The sequence below is a fragment of the Bombus bifarius genome, unplaced genomic scaffold (assembly GCF_011952205.1).
Source record: "Bombus bifarius isolate JDL3187 unplaced genomic scaffold, Bbif_JDL3187 scf7180000008359, whole genome shotgun sequence".
Lineage (NCBI taxonomy): Eukaryota > Metazoa > Arthropoda > Insecta > Hymenoptera > Apidae > Bombus > Bombus bifarius.
This window is the reverse complement of record NW_022884612.1, coordinates 37541-59655: the sequence shown is the minus strand read 5'-3', so window position 1 is coordinate 59655 and position 22115 is coordinate 37541. Positions and strand designations below refer to the sequence as shown.

The 22115-nt window shown below is 36.8% G+C and overlaps 1 protein-coding gene across 9 annotated transcripts; it reads right to left on the bottom strand.

The window, feature by feature from the left end:
* Positions 1–496: 496 nt before the first annotated feature.
* LOC117212730 (dynein heavy chain 7, axonemal-like) lies at positions 497–21876 on the bottom strand. 9 transcript variants are annotated; one of them, XM_033457743.1, is made up of 51 exons: positions 21038–21870; positions 20472–20629; positions 19131–19284; positions 18437–18586; positions 18128–18319; positions 17626–18002; positions 17205–17426; positions 16845–17142; positions 16367–16714; positions 15913–16178; positions 15674–15827; positions 15293–15519; positions 14886–15087; positions 14485–14719; positions 14272–14387; positions 13910–14188; positions 13535–13792; positions 13123–13407; positions 12810–13058; positions 12378–12723; positions 12081–12250; positions 11871–12002; positions 11450–11671; positions 10881–11332; positions 10589–10786; positions 10171–10318; positions 9617–9844; positions 9357–9541; positions 8635–8944; positions 8317–8562; positions 7895–8124; positions 7458–7677; positions 7132–7320; positions 6326–6700; positions 5976–6148; positions 5638–5883; positions 5234–5521; positions 5080–5093; positions 4946–5012; positions 4635–4861; positions 4062–4432; positions 3758–3938; positions 3505–3693; positions 2728–3325; positions 2348–2558; positions 2199–2207; positions 2019–2039; positions 1637–1871; positions 1411–1562; positions 820–1104; positions 497–724 (listed from the first exon to the last, which is right to left on the bottom strand). In XM_033457743.1, exons 1-51 carry the CDS (start codon positions 21452–21454, stop codon positions 518–520), a joined length of 11712 nt encoding a protein of 3903 aa, XP_033313634.1. In that variant the 5' UTR covers positions 21455–21870; the 3' UTR covers positions 497–517. The 9 variants fall into 9 exon arrangements, with proteins under 9 accessions (XP_033313634.1, XP_033313630.1, XP_033313631.1 ...); XM_033457739.1 differs by having other exon boundaries at positions 4946–5137; XM_033457740.1 differs by lacking the exon at positions 2199–2207 and having other exon boundaries at positions 4946–5137.
* Between the last annotated feature and the right edge of the window lie 239 nt (positions 21877–22115).

Sequence of the window (22115 nt, the reverse complement as noted above, 5' to 3'; positions counted from 1 at the left end):
CGGAAAATAAAAATCAGGGTCATTCTAAAGGGTAAAGCGTCTATTTTTACACCTCACACTTAATTCTTTCGGATCCCTTTTCGTTGTAAAACGGAATGAGAAACTAAAGTTGCTCTTTTCCTTTTCAAATTTCACAAATTCAAACAACACTACGGAATTAAAAATATCTTTTTCAGAACAATGATTACTTGATTTAACATGATTTTGTGAAGGAAACTCTTCTTTTTACAACGATTCTAAAGAATTGATGCACGATTGTTTTTATTTGTTTATCGTACTTTAAACGAAAAGTATACCGCCAATACTGGAATACAGCACTGGTCCCACTGGAGTACAGCACAGGGTTTACTTATACATATAGCTTTAACTTGATCGACTAATTCTATACATATTTTATTGTTTGCATACTTATACCATACAGTTTACCATATACCATAATATATACTTTTAATTAGAAACTCAATTCCTTGACGTATTTTCAAGATGAATTCGAAAGGATGAAATATGAAAATAATTTTTATTCAGAGAGCTGACAAAGTAGTGCGACTCCTCTCATGATCCAATGTTCTGGCGATTTTAACGTAGGTAATGTCATAGCGATAACAAAATTTGTCGAATGTCCAGTGGTTGATAAAACTCCTCGTCTTTCGCTAGTTTTATATACAGGGCAAATGTATGTTACTGTTTCCTTTATATCCCCTTTTCTCACAGGTAATAACCACATCTAAAATGATAATAATACTAAAGTAGGAAAAAAGAGGCGGAAGCGAATGAAAAAGATAATGTAAAATGGATAGATAAACATAATGTTATACTTACAGGAAGCATAGGTTCATAAAGTACTTTTGGAAAGCTTTCATCTAAGGCCATTTGTTTTCTATTAAATCTGGCACCATCTAAAAACAATCCGTATATATAAACTCCATCCTCAGGAGGAAGTACAGGCATTGTATCGGATTCTAACACGAAGAAATCAAAGATTAAAAGGTCTATAGGAATCCGATATTTCCTCGCATAGTTTTGTCTGGTTCCTGTCAAAAATGCTTGGGTAAAATAAAATCCTGAGATCCAATATATGACCGGTGCTCCCTTTTCATACCATTCCTATAGTAAATATAATTAAAGTTAGTCCGGAGACTGGTCTTAACGTTGAAGTATGTATGTATATTAATAATCCTTTTCCTACTACGTACAGTTAATGTATCTAGAATAGCTTTTGTATATTATATTCGTGAGCTTGTAAGTGAAATGTTATAAGGAAAAATATTAAAAAATGTACGTTTATACATAGATATGCATGCATTATTGTCAACCAGTTAGTTTCATATCATAAATCAGACAGAAAAGACAGAAATGTTATTATTTAAAGATACGAATGATAATAGCGTTTTATAAGAAGTAATGTCTTACTTTAAGAAAATTTAAGCGGCTTAGTAAATCATGTACATAACTACCAAGTGGCTTTAGCGATGGATAAGAGTATTGTTGCCATAAAGCAGGTATCTTGTTTGTCAAAATTGCGTCATAGATATCTTCCAATTCGAATGACATGATAACAATACCTGTAATTGTAAATAACAGATAGGACGAGTTAACTAGAAATGTAATATAGGACATTTGCTAAAAATAAAAAAACCTTTAATAGCACGTATAATATTCTCCAGACTGGTTCTAACATAATTGAGAAGTTTGTTAAATCTCCCCATTTCTTGGACCAACACAGTATTCATACTTTGTTCGTAAGACATTGGATACTTTCGAAGCGCCGATACAAGATCATAGTCATCTGGTAATTTTTGTAAAATATCATTCGACATTTTAAGCACTATTTCATCGTTGGTGAATTGTCCAGTTCCAGACTTGACGCTTTCCTGCCAGTGGGCGAAAATAAAGCAAAAATGAGCTTTAACTCGATAACTCTATGACTTTTTTTTATACTTATAATTAACGCGACATTAAACTTTAATCGTTAAACAGTCGATAAGAAATTGAAAAAGATGTGCTGCAGATTGACTGACCTGTTGCAATTGCCAGAGATCCTAATTCAGCGACGATATAATTGGAAGAATTGGAAAAATTATTATAAGAAATTCATTAGTTTGATTCTTTCAAGAAATTTATTTGTACTTGTTGGATAAACAAAAAGAATAGAGATAACGTTAGATGTAAAGAAAAATATATAATCTATAGGTACATACCACACGGTCCTAAACAAGGTTGCCACGTAAAGACAAATACATGAAATATGTAATGAATGCGGTATGTAGGTAGGTATAAAAATAAGGCAGGTAGTAAGTCGGAGATATAGAGAGGAGGAACTGTAGGAGACGATAAAGTAGACGATTACCTGTGTTAGTAGGAGCGACGAAAACAAGAGGTTCGTTTCATGCTGATCTTTGATGATATCCGCATTTTCGTTCATACCGAAAACACTCGGTTCAGTGATTAAGGGTAAGCTTTTTGTGTATTCCACGAACGCTTCATGCTCTCGCACACTTGGGCAATAATAAACCATCAAAGTATCATCGAAATAATAAGGTTTTTCGATAAGTAACTCCCTGCAAAGTAGTTGAAATCACGATAGGAGAATTGGATCGGAACATACATACATACATACATACATACATACATGTGAACATGAAAGTATTTCGTATATACATAAGTATGTATAGGAAAGTATGTATGCACAGTAGACAGATATATAGAAATAGTCAAGTATGAATTTACTGGCAATAAAATTTCGATAATATTGTATTCAAAGTTCTGCGATCCCAGTCATCCGTAACTCTTCCGCCATAGTTGCATTCTCCGGTCAAATACTTGAGAGCATCGAATCTCACATCTTCAAATTGATCGAGGAAAAGGTGTAATTGTAAAACACTGATTCGAAGATCAGTCTCGTTGAATTCGTATGTAATGTTCCAACCGATTGGGCCAAATTGTCGTCTTTCCTGGATTACAGCGTGGAAGAAACACAACGAATACAGAAGCTTTTTGAAGTTTTCCGTTTGGGAGCAGGATTCGAAAAAATCCGGATCAATAATCGGATCACTCGTGTACGATCTAACGATGTTAGCTCTTAAGCCTTTCGGCGGTTCATTCGTCATTTTTATACTATTCTCTAGAACCGAGGACGGAAAATGTTCGGACGGGTAGCTCGTCAACCACAGTCGAAACTCTGAGTGAATCGTATCGGGCATCAAACCTTCGCAAATTTTTTCCAACGTACTCATCCAACTAATCGCTAAATGACAGTTTTGCAGAACAACCCAGTTACCAACGATCACAGCGGTTTGAATCATTTCCTCGGCAATTGGTCCCTGTCCTATTAACCATTCAAATTTATTAATTCCATTTACTCTCATCCTTTGTCAACGCTATGAAATTGTCCCGAAAATATTGTTTTATTATACTTTTACTTTATTTATTATATTATTAAACATATCTTTATTATATTATATTTATTATATATAAAAATGATATTATAAAAATCAAACCACTTGCCTTGGCCGAGGGAAATAGAGAAAAGCCGATTGACGCTATAACCTTGTTCATCCGCAAACGAGAGTAATAATTGCGTTGGATCGGTACCGGGCGTCAATACGAATATCAATGGAGTGCAGCAGTTTGAGTCGGCATAAGTCGAAGCCAAATCGAGCGGTGGCGGTTCGATAAACTGCGAACCAAGTTCCGCTGAAAGTTAATTAACAGGTTAGTGAGTTTAGGCTAGATAAAGAAAATACCGGATCGACGATACCTTGGACGAAATTTTGCACTGCTGGCAGGATTTTATCAGGACGAATGCATCTCAGTATCAACATTCTTTTAAACAGGTTCAGATGTTGGAACGGTACAGGGATTGTTTCGATCTGCGGTTCCTTCGAGTCGAATAATTGTTTCCATTGTCTGGTATTGCCAGTAAATGCTTCTCGAATACCCTAACGCAATCGGAAGAAGGATGAAAAGCCAGTACGTAAGTAGATACGTACACGTACACGTACTCGTGCGTATGTTCATTTTAAGTGGAAACGGAATATCGTGAATTCGCTTTCCAGACTAACCGAGAACTCTTGAACCTCGTCAAGATTACATAGTTCGTTCCATTGTTTAGTCGGTAGCCATGTTGTTGGATTTACATATGGATTATCGATACCAATTCCACCCGTTAATAAAAACATCCAATGCGATGGACAAAGTTTCCCTCGTTGCTCGAGCAAATTGATCGTCAGTAACAGAGAAAACAATAACTTGTCCTTCTCGAATAGAGATCTACAAATGTTCGTGTACAGAGAATATGTGAAATATTTCATAAGATCTTTTAGCCGTTGTTCAACCATTTCCGCTGGTTCCGTATGATCGATAGCCAGTTCGAATAAATTTACGAACCACGACAATGAATATTGATACATAGGATCGATATTTACCAAGGCAGCTGAAACAAAATTTCATTATTTCCAATCTGTCATTCTCTTTTTATTTCGATTATCGTCTAGATCGCAACCTTCGCATTCTTCGATCGAAGGGAAACGATACATTTTCTGTTATAAGATTATAAGATCGAAGGATAAATGAGAGATATTTTCTACCGTATTTATTCGTACGTTACGCAATGTATAACAAGTCAAGACTGATACCACTGGTGAAGAACAATACGGTGGAATATACGGCGATAGGCGTGTACTGCAATCTAGCATCGTCGATTAACTTTTCCGTTTGTTCAGCTACCGTTTGTTTTACTTGAATTTCGTTGCTCAAATTTTTAGACGATGTTAAAATATCTACCGCTTCTTCGTCCTCTAATACGTTGCCTTCGGCAATCGACAATATTTCCAAGATTTTGTCCTCTGTTTCTTGCAATAGCCTGATTTTTTTTTTTTATTTTTTTAAGAATATAGAGAAAAAAAAGGGCCTAACATTTGTAATATTTTACAGTCGAATTAGTTACTTTTTATTCGCAGCTCCTTGCATGATCAAAGCGTTCTTTTCCGATTCCAAGTCTGGTCTTTCCTTCGCTACAACAATGCCCAATAACTGATCTTCTAATCCGGTTGGTGTTATCATGAAATTCAACAGCGTTACCTTCACTGCTACCTCTGGTAAATAATGCGGATTTCTTAATCTCGTCGTAATGTACAGTCTAATAACAAAGCGAAATGATTATACATGACTATATATGACTCTGTGTGTGCGCGCGCGCGCGTGTGTGTGTATATATATATATATATCCAAATACCTAAAATTGAAACTGTATTCGATAATTGCGTCGCCGAATTTTATACAGATCGCACCAGCCTGTTTGAATGTTTCTTTAAGTAAAATCGGTTCGAGTATAGCGTCCAATTCTTCGTCAACATGTTCAAGAAGTACTGGTAATCCAAATTGCAATGCGTTTTCCAACACTCGGCCGTAGTCAGGCTGAGTTAGCCGAATAATATTCACGTTATTTTGTTTTTCCATGTTTTTTATCCATCTATTAGCCTGACCTTGAGGATCTATTATAAGCGGCCATCTTCTTGAATTTCTACACGTTCGATCGATGTAAGCCCGAATTAGTATTGCAGTAGCAAACATCGTAGAAGAAATGACGAAAGACACAAAGGGAAGAATCTTATTTTATGAATTTATTCGTTTGCTTACTTGATGATTATACCGTTATCCACTGAAAATGCATCGTTTGGCAGGCCGAAAATATTCCAAGATCTGATTAAAGCTGGATTTCCAAGGATGTCGCGCAACTGGAAATCGGAACTACAAATTACCTGCAAATCGGTACATCGTTTCACCCACAGAACGGTTTGTCGAAGGCGAAACGGCATCGTGAATGGACCTAGGTACGCGACCACGCCAGAAGCGATCACGATATCACCCATTAATCGCTGATACCTGTACAGCGTTTCCAACTTTCGATTACATTCGACCACTATACATCCCGTATCCTATAATATCGCACGCACAACAGGTACAAAAACTTTGACCTTTCTCCTAAAGATTTCGCGGTATCGGACCAACGCGAATATTCTCCGCCCAAACCTCCAATTAGGTCCTCGGCTCGTTTCAGCTTGATCTCACAGTCTGTCACTTTGTCGGACATTGCTTGAAAAGCAGCTTTTCTTTGTTCCAAAAGTTCTTCCAATATTTTCAATCTTTCCTAAATGCAAAATCATTCGTTTTCATTTGGTTTCGCGCGCGTAGTGGCGCATCGCGTTACTCCAAAGGTTACTGGCCGACTTATCGGATGAAAAAAGTACGATAGTCGAACTACATACGTAATACGTAGTCGCTATTCACCGTAGTCGATGTAGTCACGTGAAAATAGTCGGTGTACCTGTACTTGTCGAAGTTGTTCTCGCTTTGCTTTTAGAGTATCCATGGCTTTGTCATAAACCTTCTGAGCCTCTGCCAAAGCTCTTTTCTTCGGAGCGACTACTTTCGATACTTTATCATATTCCGACATTGCGAATACCCATCGGCACAATCCCTCGCATGCTGTCGATACTTTCTTTATCTTTTCAGGATTAAAGTCCGGATTAGTCAGGTATTCTCTTCGAATTTTTTCAATCACGGTATCAGGGATGTTATCCTTGTCAAAATTGAGTAACGAATCGAGAAATTTTACGTCGCTCAGCATCCTAAGGGCAGCCCTCCAATAATCCTCGATGAATGTACCGTCAGGTTGCTGAACTCTCTCTGGTTTTATTTGCTGTGGAAGAGAATGTACGTAGGAGGCGATCCAAGTGACGACAGATACAAAAGAGAAGAAAGTCTCAATTTCGCTCTTACGCGTTTGTTACGTCACTTGGACTACCCAAGTGTAAATACTGTAAAGCCTAAAGATAATTGCGCTGTTTTTATATATTTCAACAAGACTTACAATTAGAAATACTAAGAAAGATAATGGACAGTGTATGTTGGAATAAATATTAGTACTTGAAACAAAGGTATTTCCGATAAAAGAAAATGTGTGATTTCATAGATGAAGTGTATACATATGCATAGTATGCATAGTATAATGCATATGCATTTTTAGTATTTCCTCCTAGCGGTAAGTACGGTGAAGGGCAAATTACGAGTTAGATAAACTTTGTCATCTAGATAGTTTACTTAGACGTTTAGAAACTGAACAACGCAAACCTTGAGGACACAGACGCTCTCGACGATCAATCTCACTCCTTGCGGTGGTTTCTTCATCGTTCTTATTACAGCAATGTCGGTAGCCGTCAAAGTGTCCAAAGCGCTTTGAGCACGTTTTAGAATTGGCATCGCTTCTGCTAAATCAGCGTCACATTCCGCTTTAATCGCAGCTGCTTCGTTCGCATAAACCTATAAATCAAATAAATTACGACTATAGCGTTCAAATAAATTAAGACTATAGAGGGATCGAAAGTTGGTAGATAAGTCGCAAGTCGTATCGTGCAAATAAAATGTTCGTTAGTTATTTTAGTGAATATGTTAGTAACCTCGGCTACGCTTTCGTCAATTTTCACAACTTTCTCAAATTCTGCCACTTCTTGTCTTTCCTTATCAACCTCGAGCAACATTCTTTCAACATCTTGGGTGGCGGTTATTAGTTGCGGTTGCAGCAATTTAAGAGTTTCTTGCATCGTTACAACTTGTTTTTGCGTTTCATCTAATTGATCCAAACCACGCTCGTATCGAGTTTTCGCATTAATTATTTCCCTATTTTGTTAAAAAAAGTCGATTTAATATCAGCCGGTGTAATATTGTAATAAAATATGTATACAAGCACCAACGAGCACCAACAAGCACCGACAAGCACCGACAAGCACCGACAACCACCGACAAGCACCACAATAATCGATCTGAATCGATGCATATGTGTTACGCATTCATAACATTATTATGTACGTATGTACGTACGAGCAATGAGACTTACTCTCGTTTCCTTCCCAACAGATCCTTAAACGTGTTTATCATTTCGAGGTACGACGTTGGGGTGACATAAACGTGTCTGTTTAGTCGAATGAAAAACTCTGCGCTCAAATTTTGCGTGGAGACGTGAAAGAATTGACACATGTCGATACCAGCGGTTCTTTCGTTATCCGTCAATTCAATGGCCCGCAGAAATCTAGTCGCAACCGCTAATAGAGCATCCTCTGGCCATGGCTTAAATCAAACGTCGTCACAAATAAAACGAAACATACGCTGCGTGTTTCAAGCTCCAAGTATGGATTATAGTTATGTACTGTAACACTGATCTAACTATAATACATGTTAGCAGGTAGCCATTTCTTGTTACTATCGTCATCGTTATTGTCTCACAGGAAGATATAATAGGTATCGAGTTTATGCGAATACCTGAAGCCAATCGATGGTACAGCAGTTGACTAATGCCGGAAATTTTCTGATCCGGTTGCGAAAATCATTTCCTATCGGTGACATCACCATTACGATGTGTAGTTGATCGCGAGTTATCTGAACGAAAAGATTGAACAATGCTACCGCGCTTCCATCCGTTTGCACCGATCGGTCCCGCTGCCTGTCTATTTGCTTCATATGTTCACATATTTCAGCTAGTTCCTCGGCGGTGAATATATTCGGTATCTAAATATTTTGACCATCATCGTCGTCAATCTCAATCCCATTTGATGCAAGAAACAAAGAATATGATTTTACCTCTCCAGAATTAAGAATATTGCTGATATCTTCGAGGAAGCTTTCCTGCTTAATTTGTGCATCGGAGAAGAGAAAGGTGGAGTGAAGATCGGTGGCAGTCACGCGCCTCAGAATCCCTTTTATATCCTCATGCCACGAGTTAACTCCATATTGTTGAGTAACTTCAACTTGAAAAACGTCGTAGTCACATATATGCGAGGCTAGTCTAGTTAACGACTGTCTTCCCGTACCGCCGACTCCGACAAGAAGCGCGTGATTACGCGGTTGCTTGATAATACGGGAAATTCGTGACAAATGTTCGATGGCGTACCTAACGTGTTTCGTGTACGTTTATATTCGAATCTGTTATATTCGCGTACGTATCCGCATTTATCTTTATTAACACTAGAACTACCACACCAGTCAAATTGAATGGATTTACAATTTTATTTTAAAATTCCTACTTCATGTTATATCCCCCCCCCCCAATAATGTAATCACTTTCGCAACGATAACTAAAAATAACTAAACTATAATATAATGAATTTTATTCTCTTTCTTATGTATTCAAACTCAAAATAATTTTGTATCAGGGCTACTTATACCGATACCAGTGAAAATGACTGGTTCTACAATTTTATAAATGTGTCAACCCTCGTTTAGGGATCATGGTAGTTCTAGCCAACTATCGGTAGTTCTAGCGTTAACAAATTATTCAATATCGTATCGTATCGTATATTTACCGGAATAACACTAAATTCATCGGCTTTCTAGACATTGTGTTGTATTCAGCTAAATAAGTTTCTACTATTTCTCGTAATTGGTCGAGATCTGCGACCTCTTGATAAAGTCTGATATCTACCTTGGTGTCGCCAAAATCGCAATACACTAAATTTCGAAGTTCTTGCTCGGTGATTATTGCTTGTGACTTTAATTCGATAGGAAAGATAGAAATGAACAGCATGTTGTTATCAACGTTGAAAAAGTAAGTTTGCAAACTTACTTTATCATCCAAAGTTGCTTCCCTTTGCGGGGGTAGAAGATCTTTAAACAGTTCTTCCATTAACACATTCATTCGACCGTTCAAAGTGACGCGTATTTGTTTCACCAGCCAAGAGATATCTTCTTGATCTATTAAACGATCCCCAAAAACTCGAAGTACCTCGTGAACCCAAAGTCTCCTCATGCTGGTTAAACTCGGCATAGTTTCCGGGACGGACAGTAGCACTCCCTATGTATTTGCATATTATTACTGTGTACATTGTACATGCGCTCGTCCATGGAGATCTGTACTTGCGTGCATGTGCATGTATGTATGTATGCGTATGAAGAATAATCTCGTACGTTGTTCGAGAAGATGTACGTGTGGACTACTTACACGGATGCACTGACACTCAGTATCAAACCTACTCTATACTTTAATACGTGTATATATCGTTGTTGTAACTTTCGTTCTGAACGCTCCAATTAATTTAACTGACATAAATTTATCGAAGCACAACCGATACTAACCAACCATGTGTTTAAATAAGTTTGACGATTTAAAGATATAAAGACCTGTATCACTTTGGAAAAGTCGCGAAGATTGAAGACATAATGACATTTGGCCGGTGTTGGTAACAGATTAGAGAGACTTTCCTTGTATACATCCAACGTGCCCAGAACGATTTCGTCGATACATGGATCGAATTCTTTACTGAATCCTCTGAAAGAAATTTAATTAATAAATTTTTTATTTTCAAAAAAAAGAAAAAAAAACAGAAAAAAAATTAGGAAAGGAGCACGAGAAAGGCATGTAAGAACGGGGACAGGAATAAAATGGACAAAACACGGAGAAAACGGACGAAAGAGAAGAAACGCATCTACTACAAATTATTATGTTATGTATAATATCGCCTATTACTAATTACTACTACCATATGTGCGCGCTCACATACACACACATACACGTGATCAACTAAAGCTTTGTACAAACCTCGTATCAAGATGCCAGAGCACGATTTTACTAAATATCATAGTCATTACTTCGTCTTCAAATTCTGATATCGTTAAGACGACAAAATGTCTTTTAAATCGGGGTGTAACATCTTTCCCGCCGCGATATGGTGGAGCCATAGCGCACATTAGATGAACGTCGATCAGTTTTATCATACTCTTCTCTCTTCTATCGTACCTGCAACCAATTTTCAACAGTTTGTCACTATACACGTACATCATTAGAAAGAAAAAATAAACAGAAACGAAAGGAAAATCGTTTCTTTTCTTACCATTCTCCGTGATCCAGCCATTGACGTAACAATTCGATCGGAGGTTGTGCCCCGTAAATTTCTTTCATCGGCATCGAAAGATCATCGACAAAAACGATCCACCGTTTACTTATAGGCGCTCCGTAAACGCCTTTCCGTCGTCTATCCAATTTTCCCATAATCGTGTCTTGAGTTTGATTCGCCGTAGTTTGCGCCGAAAAATTGATGATCAGTGGTTTGTTTACCGTGGGATTATTTTTTTTTAATAGAAAATCAATTATATAGACCGATTTTCCAGTTCCAGTGGGGCCTACGAACAGCACTGGTTTTTCGTTGCTTACTAGCAAACGAAATAGGGCTGTGTACCGTATCGTTTCAACGGTAGGTACTATTATTTGATTTACAGGAATGTCACGAGGAATCGGTGGGCTGTCAAGCAATTCATCGGACCATAGTCTCCATTTTCCTTTGCCCTGGCCGTAAACAGTAAACACCATCGATAGAATTTGGCAATTATATGTGTAATTTGGTTTCACGTCACACATCACGTCACAACGGAATTATCTTTGATAAATTTCTGGTCAACTTACCTCTTTGATAAATTTATAGTCAAAGACAAGACCATCTCTTGGCATAATAAATATATATGGTTTCAAAGGTGGTTTTATCGGTTTCGGTAATTTGAACATTTCTATCAAATCCACAGGAAAATCTCTTTCGAGAAAGCCACGAAAGAGAACGCTGAACCTTTCTCTCGATTTTACAGTCAACGTGCCTCCCAGCCCCCAGATACACGAAAAGAAAAATGAACCCTGAAAATCTTCGATTGTAACAAGAGCAAATTTCCAAGTATAATACTCTAACTAATTTAATTAGGACCTCATCTTATCTCATATCTCGCAACAAATTAGATAAAACGTTATTTGCCCGAGGAACACCATTACTTGAACCGATTATTATTACTGTTAAAGTAAATATTTTCAATTCGGAATACATATACGCCAATCTAACCTCGACTTGGGCCCGAAGATCTAACTCGTCGATATCCTTAACAGCTTTCTCGTCTCGATATTCAGCAAGAAAACAGTCCATCAGATAGGTCAGTGAACGCACGAGATTTGTATCCGGCATCGGGCAAATTTTCTATAACATCAGAAGGTTGAAGCACGTTCAAACAGAATATAAGTAAACTGGAGTAAACGAAAAACAAAAAATAAAAACCTGAACATGTTCGTGATGTGACCAGTAAAGTATAGGATCGCAAAATCTTCGAAATAAAGACTCATATAGAAAGTTTCTTAACCACGAATTCATCACAGGCGGAGTATCAGCTAACCAAGATTTAAGTACAGGATCCCAACCAAGTGCATCTGGTTCCATGTAAATCATTCCTATATTCGAGAAAATATGAGAAATATTTATAACCGTATTTCGTGTATTTTAAAGAGATTTCTAAATATTTATCGACAAGAAGAATAATGGAAAAATAGGATAAGAAAGCTATACATACATACATACCACAACGGGAAACTGTCGCAGGCGAAGCATGCTCTAAATCCATCGTTTCAAATATCAAATTGGTATACGGTGCTAATTGAATAATTTCTCCACTCATTAAGCAAAGCTTTTTGTTGTCATCGAGCACGGTATTCATGCTTTCGATCCATACTGCGTCTATCGGTCCGTCAAAGATTAACCATTTGCGATTTTCGTTGGTCGATGTTGCAAAAGCACGATAACTGATAGCCAAAACTCCGTCGGACCATTCATGGGATATCGGATCGAATTGTCCATATAATTGACCCAACGGAACAGCTTTGGGATTCATCGCAAACTTTTCAACTTTACGTTCGCTTATTAGATTCTGAAATATCTTATCTCTTTAAAAAAGACAAACGAACATACATACTATCTTACGAGTTCAAACCTACGACCAATAAAATGGCTTACTCGCTCTTCGCAAAGTTTTAATGCGTCAGCTAGAATATTATACGCTGCTGTCTTTCCAGCAAATGGCAAGCCAACAATCATAAATCCATGTCGAACGATCATCATCTCGTATATCTGTTGTATTTTCTCCAAGAACCAGGCGCTACATTGTAAATTCGACGCTGAGCAAACGTCATAAACACATGTATTCAAATCAGTATAGTCTGGCTCTGGGAGTTTCACACCGGGAAAGAGATCCGATGTAATACCCTAAATTGAACGAGTTAGCAGCTTCAGACTAAACAAATAAGAGAGGAATATAATAAATACATACGTTGAATAATGGCAAATCTTCGCTGAGAAATTTGGGTAAGTTGACGTCTTTGATACTGCGCAATATTAATATATCCTCATCCACTTCTGGATATTTTATCTTTAAATTACCAGCCGCCACCAGAACAGATTTCACTGCCCTCATCCCATAATCGTAATGATTTTGACTCGACAATTGTTCCGAGCATAGCCTGTAGGCCGTTACAATCTTTACCGAGAGTGGACGTGCGTCATAAAATCCATACGAATACAATGTATTTTCGGCTATCAAAGCGTAATCTGGTACCTAAACAAGGTGGCAAATTGGCAAATTATTCAGAACCTTCCCCGATTTTCGATTTATATGGTTTGATAAAACCTTTCCCTTACTTTCTATTGATTAATAAGTTTCGTAAAAGTTATTCCATACCAACCATCATTGCTACCGGTCGAAAGAGCGCCTTTAAATTATCCGGAAGTTCGGTTCTTCCAGCATAACCAGGGTTCATCGTAATAAAAACAGCACAAGTAGGGTCTAACTTGATTTCGGTGCCTTCGAAATCTAGTTTGGTTAATCCGGCGTTAATAGCTCGTTGAATCGTTAGAATTTGTTGGGCTACTACCGACAATACTTCGAGGTCGATCCGATTAAATTCATCGAAACAAGACCACGCCCCGGTGCTTGCTAATCCCTGGATTAAGTTTTCATATACATATATGTTACGGTGTTAGACATGTCGATGAGTACGGTGTACTCTTAAGCACAAATGAAACTAAGTGACAAATGAAATTAGTAGTTAAGAATTTACCTTAAAAAATTTACCCAATGCGATGTAATCCAGACCTTCCGAACAATTAAATACGACGCATTGTTTAGCTACAGCCTTAGCTAGATCCTTGGTAGTTTCGGTCTTGCCAGTTCCGGCCGGACCTTCGGGCGCGCCACCGAGGTGTAAACTTAGCGCGCTAAATAATGTTCGGTAACATCTATCGGTCAACGGCGTTATGACCAATCTAGATGTGTTGCCCAGGTACTCGTATGCGTACTTCAACGACGTGTTTATCATCGTTGACCACAAGTCTTCGTCCTACACGTATACATATAGAAATAAATACATCGCATCGAATTGACACAACGATATTACTTTTCTCTCTCTTATCACGTGCCTACCATCCAATAGTATCTCAATTGTGCCAACCACTTGAAATCAGTAGCGATGCTGACTCTTTCTTTATACAATTCCGCTACAATATCTCGGCTATGCACGTCCATCGTAACTAAGGCCTCTGAAATCAATTACACCTACATCTATGTATTCGCATAAGGGTAATGAAACTATGTATTAATTCTACGTATTCTATGCCCTATTACGTCTTTTCATACCCAATGTTACACGATTTTGCGTTGACAATATGCCACGTACTAATTTCACTATCTCATTCAATTCGTTTGTACAACTGTCGACGTAGTTCTTCAAGTCCTTCAATGACTTGGACAACACCGCCGTCACATCGGCTGTCCAATAAAGTTTACTGACACAAAGGATAGTCTGACCGGGCCATTCTAACGCCCATTTTGATCTGATCTGCTTTAAAAACGCGTCCTTTGCTTGCACGACCTATTAAACATGTGCTCAAGTGTTAAAATCTTGTTTATCCTACAATTCGATGACACTACCAACAAGTAGGTATTTCATATTTTTATATTTCTCCATTTTCTCCTACTTTCTTAATGGAATTTCAATGGAAATGTGCACATTGCCGTTTGCAGTGATTTCTATTCACCTGTGCTTTAACACTCCTCTTCATAGAAGATTCTAGTTCAAGTAACCATTTTTCAACTTGACCTCGGGCCGCCGTTGTATCGATAATACCTTCAAGAATGATTTCTTCTCCCTCAGAGGACTTTATAGCTATTATTTCCAAATCGACCGTGAAGCTTACTTGAGCAATTCCTTCGAAGCACTTTTTTAGATGCGGTTGCACTCTAGTATAACATAATACATTGTAAGTATGTCGATTAGCGTCAGTTAGCGTCGATTAGCGTCGATTAGCGTCGATTAGCGTCGATTAGCGTCGATTAGCGTCGATTAATGTCGATTAAGGGACATTAAAAGAAAAGTATTCATTTACATATGTACATATAATATATATACACTTTATATATATATATTATATATTTAAATTCGTACCTGGTGGGATCCTTTGTTTCCGATAATATTTCCAAGAGCTCGTCATTCGACAAAAAAAAGAATCGCGGGAAGTATAATCTTTTCTTTTCCAAATAGGCAGTAAGTCCTTTCTGTACTAGATCCAAGAGATTTATACATTTCCTCAATCGTTCGAGCATTTTATCGATTTCAATGACCGACATAACTCGAGGATCCGCTGCTACACATGACATAATTTCTCTCCAAATCTATGTACAGTTATTAATAGTTAATTATCAACGTTTTAGTACATTTCTTCCTTCTTGCGCGCGGATAAAGTTATTAGCCGCTTTCCAAACAGGAATGCAAACTGGGAAGATTGCGTAAAATGAAAATTTTTAGGAGAAGAATTTATCGGTATACCTTGTCTACAGCGCTAAAACGTCGACCCTCCTCTGGCATTTGCTGTTGAATATCAGGCGACGAGAATATCGGTTCAAGGTACATCCACGTTGCTTGAACTTGTAGCCAATAATCCATGATGCTTTGTAACAGAAGTAGTTTCGATTCCCATTCTCTGTTTGTGAAAGAAATGAAAAATAAATAATCGACACGATTATGGAACCGATACAGTAAACGTAGAAAAGTTGAAAATTACTAACAAAGTCTCTTTTTCAAATGGTTTGATATAAAGAGAATTTTTCATAGTTTGAGCTTTGATCAAATGGTCATCCAAAAGTAATTGTATATCATCAATGCTCGCAATTACGTAGGTGCCTGTATCGCGGTAAGGATTAACGATGAATGTGATCTCTGCCCAATCAAGGTGCATTCGGACGAGTGCTCTTTCCAAGCTTCCCTCCTTCGTCGCTGCTTCCGATATTCCTTCGAATTTCGTAACGTAGTCAGCTAACCCGTAATCAAGAATCTACGAAATATGTAATTTCATTCTACGTATAGTACATATACTACGTATAGTACACACATACATACATACACACACACACACACGCGCGCGCGCGCGCATGAATACGTCATCTACTAGATACATGTGATGTGTGAGAAGGAATACATGAAATTGATTGGTTAGGAGAGAAAAGAAACTACATATATTACCTTGGCAAGTGTCATCGACTCGTCAACCTTTATGGGAAAGCCAACAATTTCCGATACTTGTTCCCAGTGGCGATTCTTTAGGGAAGGGTTTCCAAGAGTAACAATCACAGGCATGTGTTCTTTGAACTCTTCTATCTTTATTCGTATATTTTCAGCGAGCTTTTTCGTTATTGGTTCTTGTATAGATCGTTCTAACCTGTAGATTGTTCGATAAGCGATTGCTGTCGCGGTTTCGATCTCCTCCGGTTCCTGAGAACCTATCATCGAATTCATCCACGTATCGTAGTTTGTTAAAAATTCGCAGGTCGCGTCGTACAGTCTTTTATATGGCCCCAGTTTATCCGCTGTCTAAATTAAAATAGTAACAAATTTTATTATACACTGTATATGTATACCTATTTATATACATATGTAATTATTCAGCTATTATTTCCGATTATATCCGTGTATTTTCTGTACATATAATTGTGTAACTTACTGCTTTCCGTAAAGGATACTGGGACTGTTCCCAACCAAATAGTTCCTCTTCCTCGTTAAATCCGTCAATCGTATCCATCGCCGTGATCAGTTTGTTTTCTAAACGATCAGCCTTCTTTTTATACCGATATATTTCCTCGATATTCCCCCAATACTGTAATTCATCGCAGTACTTTGCATATATTTCAAGTTCACGTTCGAATTGTTCGATTTTTTTCTTAAGGATGTTTTGGAACTCTCCGATTTTACTAGCAGCTATCTCTCGGTGTTGTTCAAAAATATCCGGAAGCTTGTAGTACCTTGTAACGTGCCCAATAAATAAGTTTCATTTACCGATTTCGCTTTCTATTTTTCCGCTTACCATTGAAAAGCAAAATTATTAATTTTCAATTCAACAGGGGTTAAGATCGAATAATCTGATAGAACAACGATATATTTAATAATTTCTCTCAATCGACTTTCAAGCTGGCTAGCAGTTTCTGTTTCCGTGGTATTTATAAATTTTCGAAGTTCTATCAATTCCCTAGTGTTTGCTGGAACGCTTAGCGCACGGTCTACGATTCGTTGATATTCATTCCCTACGCTAGTATCGAAGGTTAGAATGATTAAATTATTCATTTTTATTTTGGCATTGGACATAAACTAAATGAATATATAAATATAGGATGCACATACATGTATACATATCTATGTATATATCATGTATGTACATTGTACACTGCAAGGACATACGTATGTACATATCTATATCGTGGTGAAAGTAGGAAAGAATAATCGCTTACGCTCGAGATTTTTGTTGATACTCGATGATCATTTTACCGACCAATTCCTCTTTAAGCTTACGAGCTACGGAAGCGATATATTTGATAATCTCTCCACGGTGGACGATGAAGAATCCAGCAAAGTAAGTTCGATCGTATTCGATTTTTATTGAACGAGACAAACGATCGTAATATGCGATTAGAGTATAGTAATTTTCAAAGTTTTCAGCTGTATCGCACTTTAAGAATTCTTGAACTTTGTCGGCTTCCGAATCGTTTATGAAATTCGCATAATTTTCGAATTCACTCAGCTGCGTGATCGGGCCAATTTTCTCTCTATCGATTAGTTGGCTAATTTCCTCTGTATATTTCTCCAAACATTCTTGCGACATATACGGCTATGATAATAAATTAATCACATATTTTTGTAACGAAACGATATGCAAAAGTTTCAATATGAAAAAATCAGTGACAAAATCTACATACTATCTGAAAAATAAATAGAGAATTATTGAAGAAATACCTCGAGTAATTTACGATGGATAGCGATGGAACTAATATCCAGCATCGTTTCAACGCGCGGTAGCGTACCAATCGTTTCTCCCAACAAATTCAGTACCGTTGAAAACGTATCTCTAAAGACTTTAAACGTTGGCTCAAACAATACGTTTGAATTTCGTACTGTCATCTTAATATCGAAACCGCAACACTTGTTCTACGGGCAATAACAAATACCGCATTTTAAGATTATTTTAAGATTATTTAACATTAGGAAACTTATAATTGACCGATTAAATCGTATCTTTATATTCTCTTTGTTTCTTTCACTCACGGTTCTGCTGTGAAGATAATCGACGTATTCTTCTATAGAGCGTAGATAAGCTCCTCGTAACTGATCTTCCATAATGAAACCGATACAACTGAAAAGTCGTCGACAGCCTGATGTGTCACTTATGAGCGGTAACTCGTTTCGTTCGAATGCCTAAACACATACAACGATACGGTTATTATTCCCATATATTTCTCTAACTGTGAAATATCTATGTTTTATATTTGCATCGTGCCATCTATTACGATTGATAATATGTATAATTAAAAAGAAACAAGTCTTTCTCATATTTCCTTAAAACTTGACTGATTGAGTACTCAGATCTCTGATAGACATCTTTATTTTGACTAAGGGCTAAGGATCTCTCTTTGAATCTTTTAAATAGAATATCTATTCCCTGTAAATCTATTCTTTGAAAAAACAACTGCCTAATTTTCTATTAAAGAGTATCTTATACGATTGTATAAGATATGCATACGAAAATGGTTTGCAATATTATACATATTACACGATGTAACTTATACCTCTCTATGCTCTATGCATACTTACATTACATTATGTATTACATACTATCTTATATTATTGAATTTTGGTGCATGATGGTCACGTGCATACAAATATCGCGTATTTTGTTTGATTTTACGTAATAAGATACGCTGTTATACAGTATACTATTATATAATATATCGTACAATACCGCAATTAAAATTCCTTGAATTTTTGGTAACCAATGCTTTGCAAGTTCCTCTTTCACCCTGGAACACATTTTTGAAATGGTTCTCTCGAAATTACCAAGATCATACGATGCGTCGCGTGCTGCCAATTCCCTTCCATTTATGAGTTTGCAGCCACTGTTACACCAAACATCATAATTATAAATATAAAAAATATAAAAATGTTTAAAAATTTGGTAAGTTTAAAATATGTGATGTACGTATGCATCCAAGTACAAGGTTATCCATTTAACTCGAAATCCGCGCTCGCAAGAACATTGAGAACGCAACGGTATAACATATACGCTTACTATGCAATCAAATGTTGCGAGCCACCTATGAGCTGTTGCTAGAAGTATAATTAGGCGAGAGCACAGATCGGTTTAGTTGCGTCGTAGGATTTTCAATTTGACGTTACAATAAGCAGAGGACGATCGCCGAGAAAATGAGCCTTGTGTTTTCAAATAAACGTAACTGATTCTGTTCACACATATAGCTCGATTTTTTGTTTTTAATAACTGATATCCTGAATTATGCTTACCTGAAATGTAATTACAATTTAATTTCATTTTTCTTTTTTATATAAAATCGCATTTAACTGGAAGTGTTATGAGCGAATTACAATGAAATTGTTCACATTTTTACAGACACCTTTTTTTATTTCATCCGATAATTTTCATTCTTAACGTATGAAACATTTCCTTCTACGTGGTAATTTAAAATTTGTTACGATAATTTTCTACAAATTAATAGCGCTATTACTTGATTTTGGATCGCCCTGATATGAATGCATCGAATGTAAGAATAAGGAATAAGAAAAACAACTGATACATCGAGTTGCACCAAAACACTTGAAAATTCGTATTTAGATAGATCAGTTTTAAAAAAGATAGAAATTAATTTAACTCTCGTACTACAGTGCCTGGAGATGTTCGAATTAGTGGACGAATGACGATGGTTGTTTATGTTATAACGATAAAAAAGCAAACGTATCTCTAAACAGTCTAAACGACAGATTGAACATCGGTGTTCGACTGGTCATAGACGGTTGGCAACATTTGATCGTAGTACTAAGCGTACATATCACACCACGTAGCCATGTGAATGTTCTCGCGTGCGATGGTTCCGAGCTAAGTGGATAATCCTGTATATACCTACGAAAACATATATAACCGCTATTACCATATGTATGTATGTGTGTATGTATGTGCGTATATATATATGTGTGTATGTATGTATTTATATCGTTGTGAAAATTGCGAAGAAAATTGTGCAAGCACAGGTAATTGTAAATAGTATTGGTTTATATTAGACGAGAAACGAACCTGAATTCACGGTACCAATAATCGAAAATCCGTCGTACAACTGGACGATATAATATAACTCTTCTTTCGAGTCTCGCTCTGTTCCATCGATAATTAACCTCGTGTTCTTTCGGAAGTCGTATTCCTTCAAATTGTTCATTCTTTTCGAGTGCAGTAAACTGGAAATCACAGTAGTTATCAAGTATCGTTCTATCTATCGTATCTATCGTATCATTTTTCCTCTTCCATCGCCTGTCGTTAATAGGTATTCGTCGACATTAGTAAATGTACATTCGTTCTACAGGTTTCGTTACAGGTATATATTAACAGAGAATATGCGACCCGACATTATTAATTATCATACATATAACGTATACGGATAGGCAATAGAAACGGAAAAGGCAACGAAGACACCCATAAGCCAACAAGATTCGAGAATCCGCAATAATACAGATTCGATTCATCAGAAAGGATCCTACCGATCCACAATCAGCAACAGAACCGCCCTCGTTCAATGTTAAATCTTTGTTATGCCTATCAGACTAGGAGGAACGTTGTAAATTAAAAATACTACATGCAGAACGTACCTGCTTTAACGAAGAATATACCGAGTTTCCGATAACAAATTCTATGACTGACTTCTTCACGCTTAATATATATTCCTCTTTTACTTCTTTCACTAAACGATTTAACAATTCTTTAAATTTGTCTTTCCATTTGGTTGGAACACGCTTTAGAATATTTATTAGAAGATCAACGTCCATCGATCCTACGTAAACATCATCGATACCTTGTGTCAAATAATAGTAGTATCGCAAAACGTTGTCATTATTTTCCAGAATTATGTCTTCGTCCATCTCTTCCTCTTCTTCTATTTCTTGCATACACGTATTAATTCTGCGAAACGCTTTTTCCTTTTCTTTCTTTCTTTTCTGCTTTATCATATCAACAAGCCGAGCACGAAATTTCTCTCTTTCTTGGCACAGCGATAGATATTTATACATCTTTTAAATCGATGTCTTTTCCTCGTACAATTCAATATGAACACATCTCGAACGCGTGAATGCCAAATAGCTACTGTATAGAACAGCTGCCGTATAGAAACGACTTAAATTATACGAATGTTTGTCATCCTCAGCAGCAGAAAATACTATCGACCGGTTGATTTGTTAAGACTTAAATTACACAAATCGCTATAGTATACACCATTCTAAACGATAAATCGATAAGCAGAAAATAATATCGGTGAAATAAAATTATAATCGACCTATACTCCTTCTTAAACCCGTATTATTATATGCGTATTTAAAGTCAAGCGACAGTTGTTCTTCAATGATAATCTGCTAACCTATAAAGTATCTAACTTTCCATGGTAACCGTCCCTGGTACCTCAAATACGTGTTATACACTATTTTTTTTATCTTTACAATATCTGTGATTTGTAATATCTGTAATATCTTTGTAATATGTAAATATATATATATATGTAAATACATGTAAATACATGTAAATTGTGCGCGTCTCTCTTTTCTTTCGTAGATCGAACACAAGTTATGAGCATATCCTTTAGAACGCCTGTACACCTGCATTCATCTGCATAACCTATTCTATTTGAGAAGTTTAAATTATTACGCGTAAAGAGTTTAAAAGAAATTTTAAACAGAA